The 17,137-nt window shown below is 40.4% G+C and overlaps 2 protein-coding genes across 7 annotated transcripts; one reads left to right on the forward strand and one right to left on the reverse strand.

Annotated features, from left to right (window-relative positions):
* Positions 1-593: 593 nt before the first annotated feature.
* Positions 594-17,121, reverse strand: LOC134145648 (uncharacterized). Of its 5 annotated transcripts, none has more exons than XM_062585353.1 (2): positions 16,988-17,121; positions 594-10,600 (listed from the first exon to the last, which is right to left on the reverse strand). In XM_062585353.1, the coding sequence occupies exon 2, from the start codon at positions 10,066-10,068 to the stop codon at positions 7,762-7,764; it is 2,307 nt and encodes a 768-aa protein (XP_062441337.1). In that variant the 5' UTR covers positions 10,069-10,600; positions 16,988-17,121; the 3' UTR covers positions 594-7,761. The 5 variants fall into 5 exon arrangements, with proteins under 5 accessions (XP_062441337.1, XP_062441336.1, XP_062441335.1 ...); XM_062585352.1 differs by having other exon boundaries at positions 16,890-17,121; XM_062585351.1 differs by having other exon boundaries at positions 16,879-17,121.
* On the forward strand, positions 12,215-14,758 carry SELENOK (selenoprotein K). Of its 2 annotated transcripts, none has more exons than XM_062585357.1 (4): positions 12,215-12,337; positions 13,099-13,189; positions 13,868-13,945; positions 14,662-14,749. In XM_062585357.1, the coding sequence occupies exons 1-4, from the start codon at positions 12,319-12,321 to the stop codon at positions 14,747-14,749; spliced, it is 276 nt and encodes a 91-aa protein (XP_062441341.1). In that variant the 5' UTR covers positions 12,215-12,318. The 2 variants fall into 2 exon arrangements, with proteins under 2 accessions (XP_062441341.1, XP_062441340.1); XM_062585356.1 differs by having other exon boundaries at positions 12,216-12,337; positions 14,662-14,758.
* Positions 17,122-17,137: the final 16 nt, after the last annotated feature.

Raw genomic sequence — 17,137 nt, forward strand, 5'->3', positions numbered from 1 at the left:
CAGGCTCGCTCTCTGAATTTGCGGCCCTCTGAGCCTCACCCTGAGTCATTGAAATTTGGCATGATCTGCTTTGCCAGTATAAGGCGTTCTCCTGTCTGAAGAAGTTGCTATATACATTATACAGATGCAGTTTCACAATTTGCATTGTAAAGTGAGTTTAATTTTTCTAATTCAGAATTCTTCAGGTCAAGTCATCAGAGGATCTCTGCAGAGTTCTTGAGCTTCAATGATTGCTTCATCAGAACGCATTACTATTGCAGATTATAAAGGGGCATGGGCCTCTGGCTATGCTGCGACTCTGTGGAACTCCTATAGATTGCTTTACTAATTTTTTTGCAGGACTTTTCCTACTCTTTGCATACTGATGTATTGCACTAATCTGGCAGATAACTGATGCAGCATTTTGTAGTAAAATGTTGCTGTAAATCACTTTTATGTTTTCAAATGTCTTTGCAAGGTGGTGGAATGACTTAGCAGAAAACAGTGCAGTTGCTGACAGCAGATTCTTTCCCTTAAGGGCTAATGCTTGCATAAAGGAAATGTAATATGATAGTGTAAGCAGAAAAAAAAAAAGAAGAAGATTTGTGGCCCATTTCAGTTTTATGACCTTGGACGTAACCAAAAAACTTCTCATCTTTGTTGCTCAACCAACCTGTAGATAGTCCAATACATAGTCTTGAATGTTTTTATGAAAGAAGAAAAATAAGCTAGAACTTGAAAGATACAGTATTGTTTTTTTCTATGACTTATTACAAATGGTACAATCAGATCTGACCAAAACTAGATTTTATATTTATATATCTAGCAGTTCCATCTAATGCAGCAAATCAACTGAACAGCAGAGGAAGTAAAATAAGGTTATATATTTATTTTCCAAGCAAACCTTAAGCTAATTAGAAGGTTTCAGTATCATCTTTATTCTCAGAAGTCAGCTGGTTAATTACATTATGTACTTCATTAGTGGATGGGCCCTTTAATTTAGACAGGCCCTTTTAAATGAAAATAGGACATTTCAATCTGACTATGTTCACTGTATCATGGAAAAAAAAAATCTTATTTCAGTTATTTCTTCTTTTCTTTTGTCAAGGACCCTATTTTAAATATCTGATGGCTATGATAGTAGTTAGATTACAGGGAATCTGATTCACACTCTCCTAGTAAATATCCTGTTTTACATATTTTTTATTTTATTATTGTTAACTAAATCAGATAAGCACTGTCTGCAAAGATGTGACTTCATTTTATAGCATTCTGACTTAATTCAGTGCTACCATGTCTTTTCTTCCCTATGACAGCATAGAGGTAAGCACGATAAAGATATTTCTCATCTTTTTTTTTTGGTCTACTCAAACCAGTAATAATCTTTGGCCAGTAGTAAGGAGAGAGACAGACTGCATTGTTAAAAGTAGTTCATAGAATACAAAAATAATAATAATAATTTGAGGACTGCTCCAATTAGTAATTCAAAGTTAGCTGATATAGCAGGACAAAGTAGTCTCAAAAATCCAGTTACCTGAAAATCATGAATGTCACTGCATTCTTAAGGTAATGAACAAGATATTGCTTCAGGACTTTCAGGGACAATGTATTCATTGTTCTTGAGTTTGTCTAATATGGCAATTAATATGATTAAGCTAGTGTTAAATCTGTTTTAAATACTATTGCAGTGGGTCATTAACTTTAACACTGTCATCGTGTTCTTCTACTGCATTTACCTTATTTAGGAAAGATACTACAGTAATACTAAGCTTTCACTTGAATCATAGAATATATTAATGCTTCTCTAGCTCTTAAGATACTACTCAGATTCTTTTGGTACTAGGAATTATATTGAACCAATAGAAAAAAATAATAAAGAGAAGGTATTCAAACCCATATCCTCTAGGCACTTGAAACTCCCATTAAAGTAATAGAGAGAGTCTCAGGATTCATAATTTGCAAACCTACTGGCATATAACCAATTACAGTGTAATTTTCCTTGATAGATGTTCTTTTAGGTTACCTTCAAGGTTGTCTAGAGTAAAAAGATAGAGTTGTTTGTAAAGTCCATAAAGGACATGATGCAAGCTAATTCAGGAGGAATCATTAGCTAATTCTCAAGGTAGTGTTTTGTTTTGTTTTTTTTAATTCAAAAGAGATGCTAGATTTTCTAGCGAGAACTCTCAAAACTGGCTGGAGGGGGATGGAGGGAGTATCTGAAGATCAGAAATTCTGTGAGTCAGCATGGAAGTAGACCTAGAAACTGGTAAGAAGATTTTTAGAAATAGCTTAAATAGTGGCAAAAATTGCATAGAAAATTGGTCAGTTTCTGAAAATTGGATTTTGTTCAGAGCTGTTCAGATGATCCATATTCATTTAACTGGAATACCCCATGAGTCATGTACTAAAGCTTTTTACAAATGATATCCAACTTTATTTAGAGAACTTCTAATAGATAATGTAGCCTTATTGCTTTGTTAGCATTTAGTGTTTAACTAAGAGATGTGCTTAATAAAGCTAACCATGGGACATCTTTGTTAAAACAATTGAATTATCACACTGGTGCCTGACTTCATATTATCACAAAAGACACTCTCACAAATAACTTCAACTGACACTCACTGGTTCTCAGTAAGACCATGTACAGAACAGGACCAAGCAGTAAATTGTTATTTCACTTAAAAAAAAGTTAGACAAATATTGGCAAGGAAATATGTGGAAAAAAAGTGTTAATGATGGAAAATTGAAATACTAGATTAGTCTACCTACAGTCAGTTATGGTCATAGTTCTAACAGTCAGCATGAGAGAAGCAAATATTCCAGAACCCTAATTACTGCTTCTGCCATCAACAAGAAAGGCTGCAGACCTGCAGCAGCAACATAAGCAGAAAGCAGCAATGATCATTCAAGAGTCTCTAAAAGGAGTTCCAGGCATCAAATGCTTTGCTAGAGCTCTCATTCCAGTATCCAGTGTCAAACACTTCAAAGAAAAGCATGAGAAATACCATATGAGATAAATATGGGATAAGCTACTTCAGTCAAACCTCTCAGCTTAATTCCTAATGCTTGGAGACTCAGACATGATGACTTATTTCTCTGACTTATTTTTTAAGCTTAAAATAAAACTCTTTTCTTACTCAAAAACATCTGATTCCTTTTGATTCTTACTAATTTTTTTTTCATCCCAGGACAGTGAGGAGGAAGGAATGCTATGCTAAGAATAAATTTGTCTTGTTTAAAATTAAATTCACCTGTAAATCTTTGAAAGTGAAATTTAATTTTGACAGTAGCCTAAAATGTGAATACTACTATGAAAGCATAAAGCCTAAAACTAAGTTTTCCAAGCTGTTATACAGAAAATAAGTTTACAATATAGCTTTCGGTGGGTGTTCTGTTTGTTTTAAGAAACAACCTCTTTCTCCACAGAAGTCTCTTTTTCCAAGACAGTATAAAGGGCTCCCTGGTACTTGTTATCACCCACTAATTTTCACTGATGTCAAACTTTTTTCCTGATACCAAAAAACCTTCAAAACCTTGCTCTGTTTAATCCATTTACATTTTTATATATTTCAATTCAACTCTCATTTCTACATTTCAATTCAACTCTCATTTCTACATAGATTTTATTATGTATCTGTTTGTATGCCTAACTGTATTCAAAAAAAAAAATTTTACCCCCTCTGCCTGCACTGCTTCAATGACTTTTTTATGATGCAGTAAGTAGAACTTGACATATTATTCTATGGAAGAATTTAAAGAATTTTTATAATCTCATTATTTGTTTTGACTCACATTCTCTTCCTCTACCTTGACTCACGTTCTATTTCTCTACCTTTGGAGCTCAGCTTTGTGATGACTGCACCCTTGGAGAATCTTAATTCTTACCTTACTTATTGTTGAATGAAAATAACAATTATAAATTTTTTACAGTCTAGTTCTTCTTTGAGCATGAAAGATAACTCAATCATGATTAACTGCCAACATCAGCAGGTTACTGGGGATTCTTTTCTGTGTGCCCAATTTATTCCTTCTGAGTTTTAAAACTGCTTATTTAAGCTAGGCATAAAAAGAAAGATTTTTAAAGTCAAGAAGATATGAATGTAGAGAACCGAAAGCATGTTTCTCTCATTCAGTCTGAAGAAGGTTGCTGGAAACTTATAACTTAGCACTTCTCTGATGGAGTCTACTGTAAGAAGTTTTGCATGAGTCTAAACTAATATTTTATATAGTAACTCAAAAGTTTTTGCAGCCTGTGAGCCTGTACAGCATGGTGTACACACCTCCTGCAAAATGTGGAATTTTCCTGTGGGTATGTTTTCCCAGATTAGTTCTATAGCTTCTAGGGAATTTTTCTACCAAGTTGACCATAGTTTTAAATATATCTTTCAGATACGGTGATCTGTTTTTATAGTCACTGAGTCCATTGTCATGGCTGTGGCTTCCACTTTACATTCAGTAAACCAAGAAGAGCAATCAAAGCAACATAAAAATCAGGAACAATAAGAATGAAGTAAAAGGTTGGCAACCTCCAACCAATATACATTTTTAAAACCTCTACAAAATCACCACGCTAGTCCCTATTCAAGCTTTATGGCAGTAACTTCTTCACAGCCAGCTCTTAACAAATTACAACCATGTGCTTTCAAAATATCTACACTGCAGGCATCAATTTCAAGGTTTTTCAAGTCCATTAAAGTAACAGTGTCTTCTTTTGCAGAAGACAAAAAGTGTTATTAATAGTCCAGCACAATCATAAGAGCTCTTCAGAACAACGTGTCAATTATCAATCACTGCTTTATTCACTAAATATATTATGGAATTGGCACCACCTACTTGCTTCTGATAAACACCTATACTGCTATTTTTACCTTGGTTGTTAAGTCCAAAACAATTAAAGTTCAATAACTAAAGCTATAGATCAGATATTAGAGATGTCTCCAACAATTAGAGCCCTTTTTTGATTTGTCAGCTCACTTGCAGTGCCTTTGCTGATGCAGTAATGGATATTCCTCAAATTTACGTTCATCCTGTTACAGCCACCTCCCACTGGTAAGCCTACATTGCTGGCTGATGTGGTGGAAGGAGGGGAAAAAACAAGGTTTGATACGCTGCGATTTAGTATGGCTCCAGGATGGCAAATCCACATTACATCTTCACTAGTGACAAAGCTCATGCCAGCTGCCAGTACTCAGTAGGCAGAGCATATGAGCAGAGCTAATGACCCCACGTCCACACTGCAAGAGTGCTGCAGCAGCACCCTGCTGTGCAACCTCAGCCTTGGTTCATGAGGACAGAAGCCTCTCTGAGCACAACAGTTGTATGCTCTAGTGCCTTCTGCAAGACCCCAAACACAGAAACAAGACTCCAAACACAGTAGTAAAGTAAATCTGCACCAAGAAGAAAACATCAGTGTAGATGTGACCCATGCATACCTACCAGAAAACAGTACTGTCTATATGCTAGCTGTACATATTTTCTGGGATAAGTATAACTTCAGTTGATCATATGGCAAGTAAGAAATAGATAAGTAGGTGGATTTCTCTTTGTTATTTAACAATATTTACAATTTAAAATTTTTACAACAGAGTGCTGTTTATATTAAAAGGATTGACATAACCAAGAAATACAATTCACCTATAAATATTTTAGTCCAAAAGTACTCAGCTAATCTCCTAAGAGCTCCAGCCGTGGAGACTGAGTTCAGTAGAACTGGACGAGGCTGCGGGACAGAAACTTCCTGAGAGCCAACTACACTAAGCCAGGTGTAGAAGCACAATGGACAGCTTTCTGCAAAAACGATGTACACATAAATGAGAAAATAACAACCTGAATAATATTCAGAGTAACTCATATGTTTCTTTTTATCATAAACATGTATCCTTCAGACAGACAGCCTCCAAATTCACTCCTAGTAAAATCATCTACTGTTCTAGCTATGGCTTCACACACTTGCCCCAGCTATTCGATGCAGCACAGCTTTTCTCCAACTCTACCCAAGACTCTACCAATACCATGCTTCTGACAAATTCCCAAAACAGTGTACGTTGTGTGTTTCATGTTGGTCCTTAATCTAATAATGATTTGCTACTATGTGCCGTCTGTGTGTCTAACAGCAATAGACTAAGGATTTTTATATAAAAGAAAACCCAAACATTACTAACTTGGGAGAACGTTTGCCGTGTGATTACACAAAGCAGCTACTGTTATTTCACACCTATGCTGCCACCTGATGGCTATTCAGAGTATCACCATTAATTTTACGAGTGAAACAGGTGTTTCCTTTATTCTCTTATGAATCGATTCCGAATGATCAGACAAATTCATACAACACATTCTCTCAAACTCTTTACACCCATGCCCATGCGCTAATAATAAAAAATCTATACCTGCTCTATTTTGCAATACTGCATGATTTACGCTGGCTACGTCTTGAGATAATTGATCTAGAATGTCGGAAGTCATGTTAAGTTCATTTTTCGTCCAACAAGCTAACTGCTTCAACGTTGTCATTGCCCGCGCAGCTGTAGCCCCGGGGAAAACCATGCTCATTAAAAGAGTTCTCAGGTCACTCCACAATTTTGGGTCTCCCACCTTGCTACAATCTAATTGATGCAATTCTCTTTTCTTCTGACGGCTCCTTTGGCTATCCACCCACTGCACCACTGTCGACACGTTTGGGTGAAATAATGTTAACTTCCCCAAATAGCACGGTCCCCCTTTCGGTCCTGCTGGTACTCCGTTCCATGCCCTGTCTCCACAGACCAAAAAGATTCCGGGCGGCAATCGCCGCGCTGGCTGATCAGTTAGATTGCAGTTGGAGTATGTCTGTTCCGTTACTTTGTCTGACTTCAGTCCTGACTCGACTGACGCCCATGTTCTACTGGGCATGTTAAGTTCTGTCTGTAGGGGCTCAAATTGCACCCATCCTCCGTTCCTCATGCCATTTGTAGCATTTACTCATCCTAATAAATCTAATTCTTCTGGGGGTGACTTCAATGTGTAGTTCAGCTGTTTTATAATCTCACACTGCCACCCACCATCCCTTTGTGTATCAGTCAAACCCGGAGTGGTCAACGTCTGGTTGACCGCAGTAAAGTCTAGACACGTTTCATTTCCAATAAACCCTTGAAATTCCCCCGGTTGCCACACGGGCACTCCCACTAAACAAGTTCGAAATGGATCTCCTGGTCTCTGTAGGCTCAAGCAAAATGATTTCTGACCTGTTGTATTAGCTACGGTTACCCATATGTTTTCTCTCTCACTGATATTCGTTAATGACCATACATGAATCACGCCAGTTAATCCCAGCCACCAAGCTCACTGCGCCTTCATGTTTCTGGGTTTGCCTCAGCACCCTTTAACGCCTTTGTTGTTTCGGCTTTCTCCTTTGTCAGCCACGGCCGCACCCACTTGGCTGGTATCCACGTAGTTCTATCCCGGTCCTTTTTGGATGCTGAGCGGTAATCTTTTCACAAAATGCAACTTGAGGCATCCCAGTTGAACCAAATCCTCCCACACCACGACTTGCCTGTCCGGGATTGAAAACTGTGGCCTGAAACGGAATCAATTGGGCAATTTTACTTAATGCTGGTATGGTGATTGGAGGTGCAAACACCTTCATCATAATTCCAATATTTCCCATATATTCTGCATCAATGCATCCTGGCAAAACGAAAATTCCCATTTTTGACGCCGATGATCGACCAATTAGCAAAGCTGATAACCCACCCCCGAGTGGCCCGTTGCACATCGATCTTAATACGTGCACTCTATCATCTTTAATTACTGTGGATTCTGCCACGGCCAGATTGACTCCTGCGCTGCCTCTTGTGGCTGAGGCCAGCTCGTGGAGGCAGCCATGGTCTGGTAGGGCGGGGGATATTTGTTTGCCGTGTCCCTCACCACGCGGCTGTTCCCGTTTCCCTGCAACGGAGTCCCATCTTTTTTAAACTTGGAATGGCACTCAATTGCCTTATGCCCAAATTTTTGGCACCTGCCGCACTTCCCATTAAATCCCTTTGGGTTCCCAGTTAGCGCTCCACCCTGCCCTTTCGACCTTTCCGGACAGTTTCTTTTCACGTGACCCACCTTTCCGCATTGATAACAGGCGCCTTTCGGACCCCTGTCCCCCCTACCCATCACTCTTCCTTCTTTTAACGCTGCGGCTAATGCAGTGGCATGTATTTTTGCCTTTTGCTCCTCTTCAACTAACGGTGCTCTGGCACAGGTCTCTATCATCTGAGTGATGGATGCCCCAGGGGACAATGCCGCAAGCAACTGCTTACATACCCTATTGGCATTCTGCACCGCCAATCCTTTTACTAGCAGCATTTTCATGTCTGGGGGAATGTTCGGTGCGAGGTCAAGAGCATCCTTCAAACGATCAACAAATCCAAAAAATGTCTCATCAGGTCTCTGTGTAATCTTGCTGTATGGTAGTTGCGGGGTACCCACTTGTGGCAGTGCTAAGAACGCCGCCAAGGCTGCGTTCTTAGATTGCTGCAAGATTCTAGGGTGTAAAGCTGCCTGCACTGCTGGATCCCTATATTGACCATTTCCCATTAACTGATCCAAGCTGGCAGCCCACAGAGGATCATCTCCTCGTAGGTTCAAATTATTCATTTGCTTTTCCTCCAGCCTTTCCTGCCATTTTGCCATCCACAACATGAAAGTGGCTGATGACAAAATAAGCTCCATCACTGCCCTAGTGTCTGCCGGTACAAGTGTGGTATACTTAAACAACGCAGTAATTTGATACCTCACCAATTTATTCTCATGCCCATACTTCAAAACTGTTTCCTGCAGCCTCTGAACTAGTTTCCAATCTATTGGTTCCCATGTTGGTCCGTCCACTCTTGGTATAACTGGCATGGCCATAGGAGTGAACAGAAACTCTCCCTCCAACTTAGCATTCTCTATAAGGCCCTTGTAACGCGTAACAGGGTTGAAATTCGGGTCACGAGGTGGCGCCGCACCCTCGTCTTTGCCTTCCTTTCCTGCAGAGCCTAACAGTTCCCTGTCCTTGCCACGCACCACCGATTGCAACCATGACAACACCCCTTCCCCTTCTCGGGCCTCTTCCCCCGTGCCTCCAAGCTGCCGCTGTATCTCAAGCATTTCCTCTTTTTCCTGCCTGCTGAAACACCCATCCGCCCCGAACTTAGATTGCAAATAATTTTGTGCCTCATCCAGCATCATTTCTCCCTCCTCCACCATTCTCCGCAGCCAACGTTTCTGCCGGTTCACCCCATCCGGATTTACCCCTTTTGTCCCGCGGCCCGCCCTACAGCCTGCCGCCCGACCTGACTCAAATTTGTCGATCTGTCGTTCAATGTTCTCTACCCCCTTTACGACTGAGTCAAGAGCAGCCTTATACGCTGCTTGTATGTCCCTTCGTCCCAATCCCCGATCAAGGTGCTTCATCTGGTCCAACAAGGCAGTCATCCTGTCGGCTTGGCCACGGAGCTCTTGACGAATCTCTCTCAGCTGCCCTTGGTCCCCTGGCTCATCATCCGGCAGCGGGACCTTTACTGGATCAGTGTCCATATCCGCCGGGGGAGCGGTAGGTGCCGGATGCTCCTCCCCTTCCCAGGGTGGCAAATCATCGTCTATTTCCCCCCAAGCCTCCTTTTCGGCTACTGACACAGGACAGGCACGCAGGCGACACTTGAGATCATCATCGTCAGGCACCTCTTCGTACTGAGGTCCCGAGCCACTCACAGCTGTCCATTCTGAGTCTCCTGAGCCTTCATGCTCCTCGCCAGTACATTGTATGGTGCAGCGAATGGCGGCGGCAACAGCCGCTTCCCCGTGCAGCTGTTCCAGCATCAGTCGGACCGGTCGGTAAGTCTTTGCCAACGACCGCGCCTCCTTGGATCCCACTTGCACACTTTCCCACAGTTCCTTTCCGACTCGTTCCCATGCTTCCGGCTTGTATACCTGTGGAGCTTCTACTATAAGCCCTTTTCTTCGGCACCACAGTAATAAGTCAGTTAGGTCCGACTTCGTTATCTGGGTGTCTGTTTTCCGAACCAATCTCAACAGGCTCTCTATTGCAGCTTGCTCTATCACTGATGCAGAGACCCCCATCCTGCTTCCCTGACTCACCAGTCAGTCGTGGCCACAATCCGCCTTTCTTCGGGCGCCCAGCTACGGTCGCTGGCTATGCAGGATCCTTGCCCGCTTACGGCTCCACTCCTTACCCCAGTTGGTCTCTGAGGATCACGTCGGGGTCACCAGATGCCGTAGCCCATTATTGGCAAGACGGGAAGGAACACACACATCAATGTGATGCAAGTTCAATCCAACTTTATTCCTTTGTCTATCTAGCTTATATATCTTTTCCAGCAAGCTCATGCGTCCACGCGCCTCGCAAAGCATTTCTATTGGTTGTCTAGCATTGTCCACGCGCATCTGCTCAGTTTCTAACTGGCTGCTGTGTTGACTCCCTTTCTGGATGCACGTCCTGTAAGTGCTCACAGACTTCTGCTTATCTTAATTTCTTAATCCTCTTGCCCTCGAGGAATTCCTCCTTGGTGACCTTGAATGCCTGTTACTTACTTCAGCTCTTCATACTCCTGCAAAATAGCCAAGGCCCCGACATACAACTTGTGCAGTAGTTCTGTAAACACAAGAGGATTGGGTATTTTATCTGAAAGTCTACTGTTAAAAAAAAAAAAAAAAGTACTTATAAAAGTATTTAAAAGTGAGCATATATCCTTTTCTTAATTTATTATATTAATAAAAGGTATGCACTTTTCGTATGCTTACTTTGAATGTTATTTACCTAACATTTGACAATGCCATCTTAAACTTAATATGTATGTAATTACACTGTTTAATGCCTGTTACCAGACCTACTATGCAGTCTATAAAATAGAAGTACACTAACACCTTCTCACTCTCTTCCTTGTTTCATTTAGCTGGTTCCACCAAGAATCTAAAGATAACATTTAAATGATTTATCACCTGAATCTCTTTTTTCCCATGCAGATACAGACTATGGTTTGCAATTTGTAAACTGAAGCTGATCCAACTACTCTTACTATAATTTGTCGTAAACATACCTAGCTAACAAGCCAGATGTCACCCATGAATGATATTAACATGGTACATTTAGGCCTACTTAACCATGCTTCACCTGCTTTTTTTAAACACTACTTTTGTATTTTCCCTTTGTTGAAGATAAATGATCTAGACCTTATATTAATAGTAAATATTTCATCTCATACTTGTTTTTTAAGGATATTTTTCTTTCACGGATGCTTTCAGTCATTAGCAAGAACTTATTTCTGGAACATAGGGCTTTAATAATCACCTGTCAGCTGCAAGCAATTTCTTTATTAGGGGACAACTACACTGTCACAGACATTATATTCCACTTCAGCACTACAATTTCAAATTCAGATTACACCCCTGTGTTAAAAGATGTAACAAAAGGCTTTAGCACATAGTTACTAGGAAAGGACAGGCCTTGCAAAGGCAGTATTAACACATAACAGAAGCTATCATTATGTTAATTATTATTAGTTACCTCTAATCTTACATGTTAGAAGAATATGTAAAATTTTCCCCATTAGAAGTCTTCTCGCTACTTGTGGAGAGAAAATTTATGACAACAAAATAAATTAAAACAGCTGGTTAACTTTGGGCTGAACATTCCCACCAGCATCCATGTAGTGGGAACATACATAGCCAAAAATAAACCAGTGATAAACAGAGACAACGTAGCCTTGCTTTGGAGAGGGGCTTTAAATAAACATCTGTATTTGGGCACACTTGCCCTGTACCAGGCATGTATCAAACATCATTACTGCAGGTTACTGTTTTTCATGTACTAGTGAGAAAAACAGATTCCACAGGAACAGACCAAACACCCTTCAACGACCAGAAAAGACTTATGTGGGGATGAAGGGCAAAATTCTTTGCTTTTAAGTAAATAAATAAGCAAACTAATAAATAAATAAAACAAACCTCGGGAAAGACTACTAAGAACACGCGATTTGTAGGAAAGCTACCCCGGCGCGCCAGGAGCTGCGCGCTCCAGGCGGGAGGCGCCGCGGGGCAGGCAGCCCTCAGGGCGGCCCCTCCCCGCCGCGGCCCCTCGGCAGGGCGGCTGGGCCGCTCCGGCCCGCGGCGCGCCCCTCGCCACAGCGGCCGCCCGCCGCCGCCAGCACCGACACCGGCGCCGCCCCGCCGCGGCCGTGTCACCGCCTCCCCCCGCCCAGCTCTCGTCAGCCGGGAGCGGGCAGCGCCGCCAGCGGCCCTCCCGGAGCATGCGCGGCCGCGTGCGCGCTAGGGGCCGGGGCTGGGGACGCGGCAGCGGCGGCGCCCGCCACGATGGTTTATATTTCGAACGGTGCGGGGCGGCCGTTGGGCGGGGGCGCGCGGAGCGGCCGTTGGCGGGGAGGGCGCGCGGGCCGGTGGGGCTCCCAGCGAGAGAGGACCGCTGTCCTGCCCGAGTCGGGTGGAGCGCCACGGCCTCGTCGCGTCGCTGGCGCTGCCTGAGGGTGACAGCCGAGTGCCCCAAGGGCCGCAGGGGGCATGGCGGGGTCCGAGCAGCGAGCTCGGCGCTGCGTGAGGCCTGCGCCGCGCGGGGGTAGCGGACGGGCGCTGCACGGGGAGAGGAGCCGCGGCGGCGGCGGCCTGCCCTTCCCTGCCCTCAGCGCGTCTCGCCTGCTGCTAGTGTCGCCGCCAAGTAAAATCCGTGCTGCGTGGACTTCCGCGGGGCCTGGGTTTGAGCGTCGCTAGCTTTTAAGGAGTTTGAGAAGTGGAACTGTGTTCTGCATAAACACCAAGCGTAATGGAGAACAGGCTTAAACACATATGGAAGAGTTGAAGCTGTATTTTTTTTTTCATAGGTTTACCTGCGAACCGTGTATGTTTGGTGGTGTTTCAGAAATACCAAGTACTTTTTGCTGTTATTCCCAAAACTGAGTAATGCCCCACAGGAAATGAAACTTACTAGTGTTACTTATGAAGAGTAGTTTCTCCATCCTTTTTGCCAATACTAGATTTATAAGATACATTTTTATGTAATATACTACTATATCATATGTTATCTATTACAATGTAATTTATTAAATATTGCAGAATAATCTATATCTTCATATATTACAGGACAAGTTTTAGATAACCAGGCTCGGGCTCCTTGGCGTTTGTCATCTATAACAGATTTCTTCTGGTCAATAGCAGATTTTGTGGTTCTGTTGTAAGTAGAAAATCTTTTAATTAATTTTGTTTTAAATTTATCACAAGTAGAAGCTACTCAGTGGCACAAGTAACTCAATACACCAAAAATATTAGCTTTACTCCTTAGCATTGTGTACCTACTGTACAAAAAAAAAAAAAAAAAAAAAAAAAGTTTTACTATAACAATGTGGCTTTGTTTATTAAGCACTGTAATATATTTAATACAAATAAACTGTATGAAAACAGATGGTAACTTGCTGGCAGTTCAAGTGAGTTTTATTGAAATAATTGAGATAAGCTTTGGAAAACTTCTAGTGGTGACAATAGTTTCTGGCTACGTAAGAATAATTACACAGCAGTAATCACAAATTTAAGCTCCTAGATTGACATTCCTAAGGAAATAAGTCTTTAACAGTCATTTGTTATTTCACTTACAAGTTTGTATTTGGTGAATGTCTTGTACTTTATTTGGTAGAATACATTTCATAGTTTTAAATATGAACATTTGTGTTTATTGAAGTTTACTGGGGGAAAAAAGTTACAAAGATTATTAAAAAACACTAATTTTGAGAAAATACACTACTCATTTCTCAAAACTATTTTTTTTCATCCTGTTTTTCCTCTTGCAATCCAGAAATTCTGAAACTGTTTATTTCTAGCAGTCAATTTACATAAGTCCTCCTGTTTTATTTTTCAGTTTCCAGAGCATTATTCAACCAGATTTGAGAAGGAGAGGCTATACATCTTCCTCCTATACATATAATGACAGAAGAGGGTATTATTTCATATTTACACTAGTTTTCTATCTGAGCAGAATGTCTTAATATATTCAAATTACAGTTACTGTGATTTGCTTTGAATCAGGACACATCAGGAGATTAAAATGTTATTTTTCTTTTCTCTGAAAGCTGTGGATAACAATGTACTTGTTCTAGACAGTTGACTAAGAGAGTATAAATCTAACTCTCACTAATACAATGTTTCCAAAACCCATAGTGGGTAATAGTATCTCTACAATTTTTGTTAAACTTATATTAAGCCTTTGGTCTACACTAAATCAGTTGTTGCATATATTAGTTTATCATAGATTATCTATGAATTTTAGGGAAAACAATTTGTTATATGGATATCATTTCTATAGCTTCTGAAGCATTAGAAGCAGTGACTTCCAAGTAGCTCGCTTATGGGAAACACTATGATTGCAGTTTTTCTTTGTTCTTAGTAGATGGCCTTACTTTTTTTTTTTTTGTAGAGCTGTATAAAGCCTCAGTTTCCTATTGAAAAATAGGAGTAATTGGGACAGTCTGCACAGCAGAATTTTCATGGAACTGGGTTGGGTTTTTGTGTTACAACTTTTCACACAAAACTAAGTAACTTTTCTAGAGGACCTAACTTCCAATAACTGTAACTTAAAGGTAATGTTTTTGTATTTCTAGTTTAATAGTTGAACAGGGGTTAAATAGTTTTTTTTTTTTTCTTTTTCCTTCTAAGACCTCCAGGATATCCTCGCCGTAGGATGGGTCGAATAAATCACTGGGGTGGAGGTCCCAGTCCACCACCAATGGCTGGAGGTGGATGAGGAAGGTAATTTCAAATCTGTTACCTCCTTCTTTGAACCTTTAAAAAAGGCAGTGGGGATGTGCTTCATGTAAATTCCCCAAAGTTCCTTACTGCCTTTTTAGTAGCATGGAGATGGATATACAAAGTGTAGTATAGATTCTTGAACACACTATAAGAAATTATTTGGAGCTCTTCCTCTTTTTTTGTTGCAAATTTACGGTTCAATACAGAGCACTAGTGGCTGAAACTTTTTTTGCATTTCTAATGCTTAACATAAGACAGACATGGGATTATTTCAAGTAGATGCTTATTGTTGGAAAAGATGATTAGTAAAGATGGTAAAAGGTGCTTTTTCTTCTATTAGTGATATAGCTATGTAAGTCTTGTTTTATAATACAGCATGTAACTCAGAATTGCTTAAAAAGGTGGAAGACCTTTGAAAAAGTCCTGTTTTTACCTTGAATTTCTTACCATGGCCTAAATGCTGTAATTCAAAATGTTAATTTAATGTAAGGGTTGTTCAGTTAATTAATTCAGCTAGTACATGTTTCATCTAATGTTGAATTTATATGGCATAGTTTAATCTACTTAAGGATTTGACTTAATTCTTTTTGTCTTTCTTTTTCATGAATTACTCTCTTCATTATTATCATAAGGAAAGTTTAAAAGAGGAAAAAACACCTGTAGGTGACTAGTAACCAGTAATTTTTGTTTATCATAGAAACTAAGTGTAGCAAACAAAAAAAAAAATGTATACCTATATTTCAGTTTCCTTAAAAAAAAACTCCTTTCCATGTTTTAACCTACATTTCTTTATCTCTGAGTAGATATGAGGCCCACAAAGTCTGTGGGGAGGAGGGCTTTTGAGAGTTTGCAAGCCTTTGACAGATCTCATTTAGCCAAATTAAAAACACAATTTATTTTTAAGTAGTTACTTGCATTGCTTTATCTCATAAGGGAAAAGCATTTTTGTTGTTTCTAATGTGCCTTAATATTTTTTTTAATGTATTTTAGGTAAATGCCTGCTGCAAAAGGCAGGCAAATGACTATTCACATTTGCAAGATGAAAGGGAAGAAGAGTTCACTGGCGGACCAAACGAGTTTGAATGTTGCGAATGTGTATGTCTAACTGGAAACTGTTCTGTGATGCAAGCAGATTAATGAAGTTGTACTGGGAACTCCCTCTTCAAGGATCCAGTGTAACTGAACTGCAGTTTTATTAAATTCATGTTTACTGTCTGTCTAAAGTCTTTGTATAGTTTCTGAATATTTTACTGTAGTTGCAAGATAATAAGTAATATATTTGGCTTATCACAATGCTGACTTTTTCATCATTTTTATAAAAGCAAAAAAATCTGTTTAAAGTAGAATAAGTCCTTTTATGCTCAGATGGGTAAAAATACATGAATGTGATATTTATCTGTTTGGTGTAGGAGGTCAGTCAAGGGTCAAACTTAAGCAAGCCATGCTTCCTCATATATGTATTCCTTATACATATTATTTTTACATATATATTGTATATAATATATACTCCCTTTTTTGACAGTACTAACATTCTAACTATCTTGCTATATTTTATAATATTAATGATACTCTATGAACACACTTTTTTTAGTGTGACCTGCAGATTACTTTATTTTACAATCTTTTATAAGGTATTTTGCAAAGTCACCTCATTATGTCCCATAATTGTTTTTTATATACTATGCCTGCTTTATCACTTGAAATGAATTCTTTCTGCGTCATAAACTTACTCAAATGTACATATCTATTCAGCATACAATACCCGATGGGACTATTTCTCTCTGATAAAATTAGGCTAGGTTTTTATTAAAGAAACAGTAACTATACTTAGTGATAACACTTAAAATAATGGAGAAGCTAGTTACAAAGTAGTTACTGTTGGAAAGAATTTTCCTGATTTCAGGAAGGTTTTCATTGTTCTGGGGGGTTGTTTGTTTGGTGGCTTTTTTTTCTTTTCTTTCAATTGGCAAGAACTGTGTATACTTAAGAAAAATATAAAGTGCCAGGGAAAACATCAATTGAATTATCTTGCATTTTGGACTTGAACTTTTCTAATAATCTCTTCAGCAGTGAATTATTACAAAAATCCAACAATGTGTCTTTGCTAGTACACGTGTTAGTTACATTTTGCTCACTGTTCATGGTGAAAGCAGCCCTTGCAGAGGTTCGTGCTCTTGATACACACAGCTACACTGAAGTGACTCCTTCCACCTTCCCTGCTGCCAGCGCTGACCTTCGGGCCAAGGCACGGCTCCTCCTCACCTCCGAGCGCGGCGTCCCGGCAGGCCGCAGCAGCACGCGCCGACCGCGGCAGGGCGGACGAGCCGTCTCAGGGGCCCGCAGGCAGGCGGTACGTGCCGCCGCCGCCGCCGCGCCTCCCCGA

This window comes from Rhea pennata, chromosome 12 (assembly GCF_028389875.1).
Source record: "Rhea pennata isolate bPtePen1 chromosome 12, bPtePen1.pri, whole genome shotgun sequence".
Classification (NCBI taxonomy): Eukaryota; Metazoa; Chordata; class Aves; order Rheiformes; family Rheidae; genus Rhea; species Rhea pennata.

Excerpts from the sequence above, each read along its gene's own strand:
- LOC134145648 (XM_062585353.1), bottom strand. The coding sequence starts at position 10,068 with ATGGGGGTCTCTGCATCAGTGATAGAGCAAGCTGCAATAGAGAGCCTG.
- SELENOK (XM_062585357.1), top strand. Across the intron at positions 13,190-13,867 it reads GCAGATTTTGTGGTTCTGTT|TTTCCAGAGCATTATTCAAC; the intron begins GTAAGTAGAAAA and ends TTTATTTTTCAG. Across the intron at positions 13,946-14,661 it reads ACATATAATGACAGAAGAGG|ACCTCCAGGATATCCTCGCC; the intron begins GTATTATTTCAT and ends TTTCCTTCTAAG.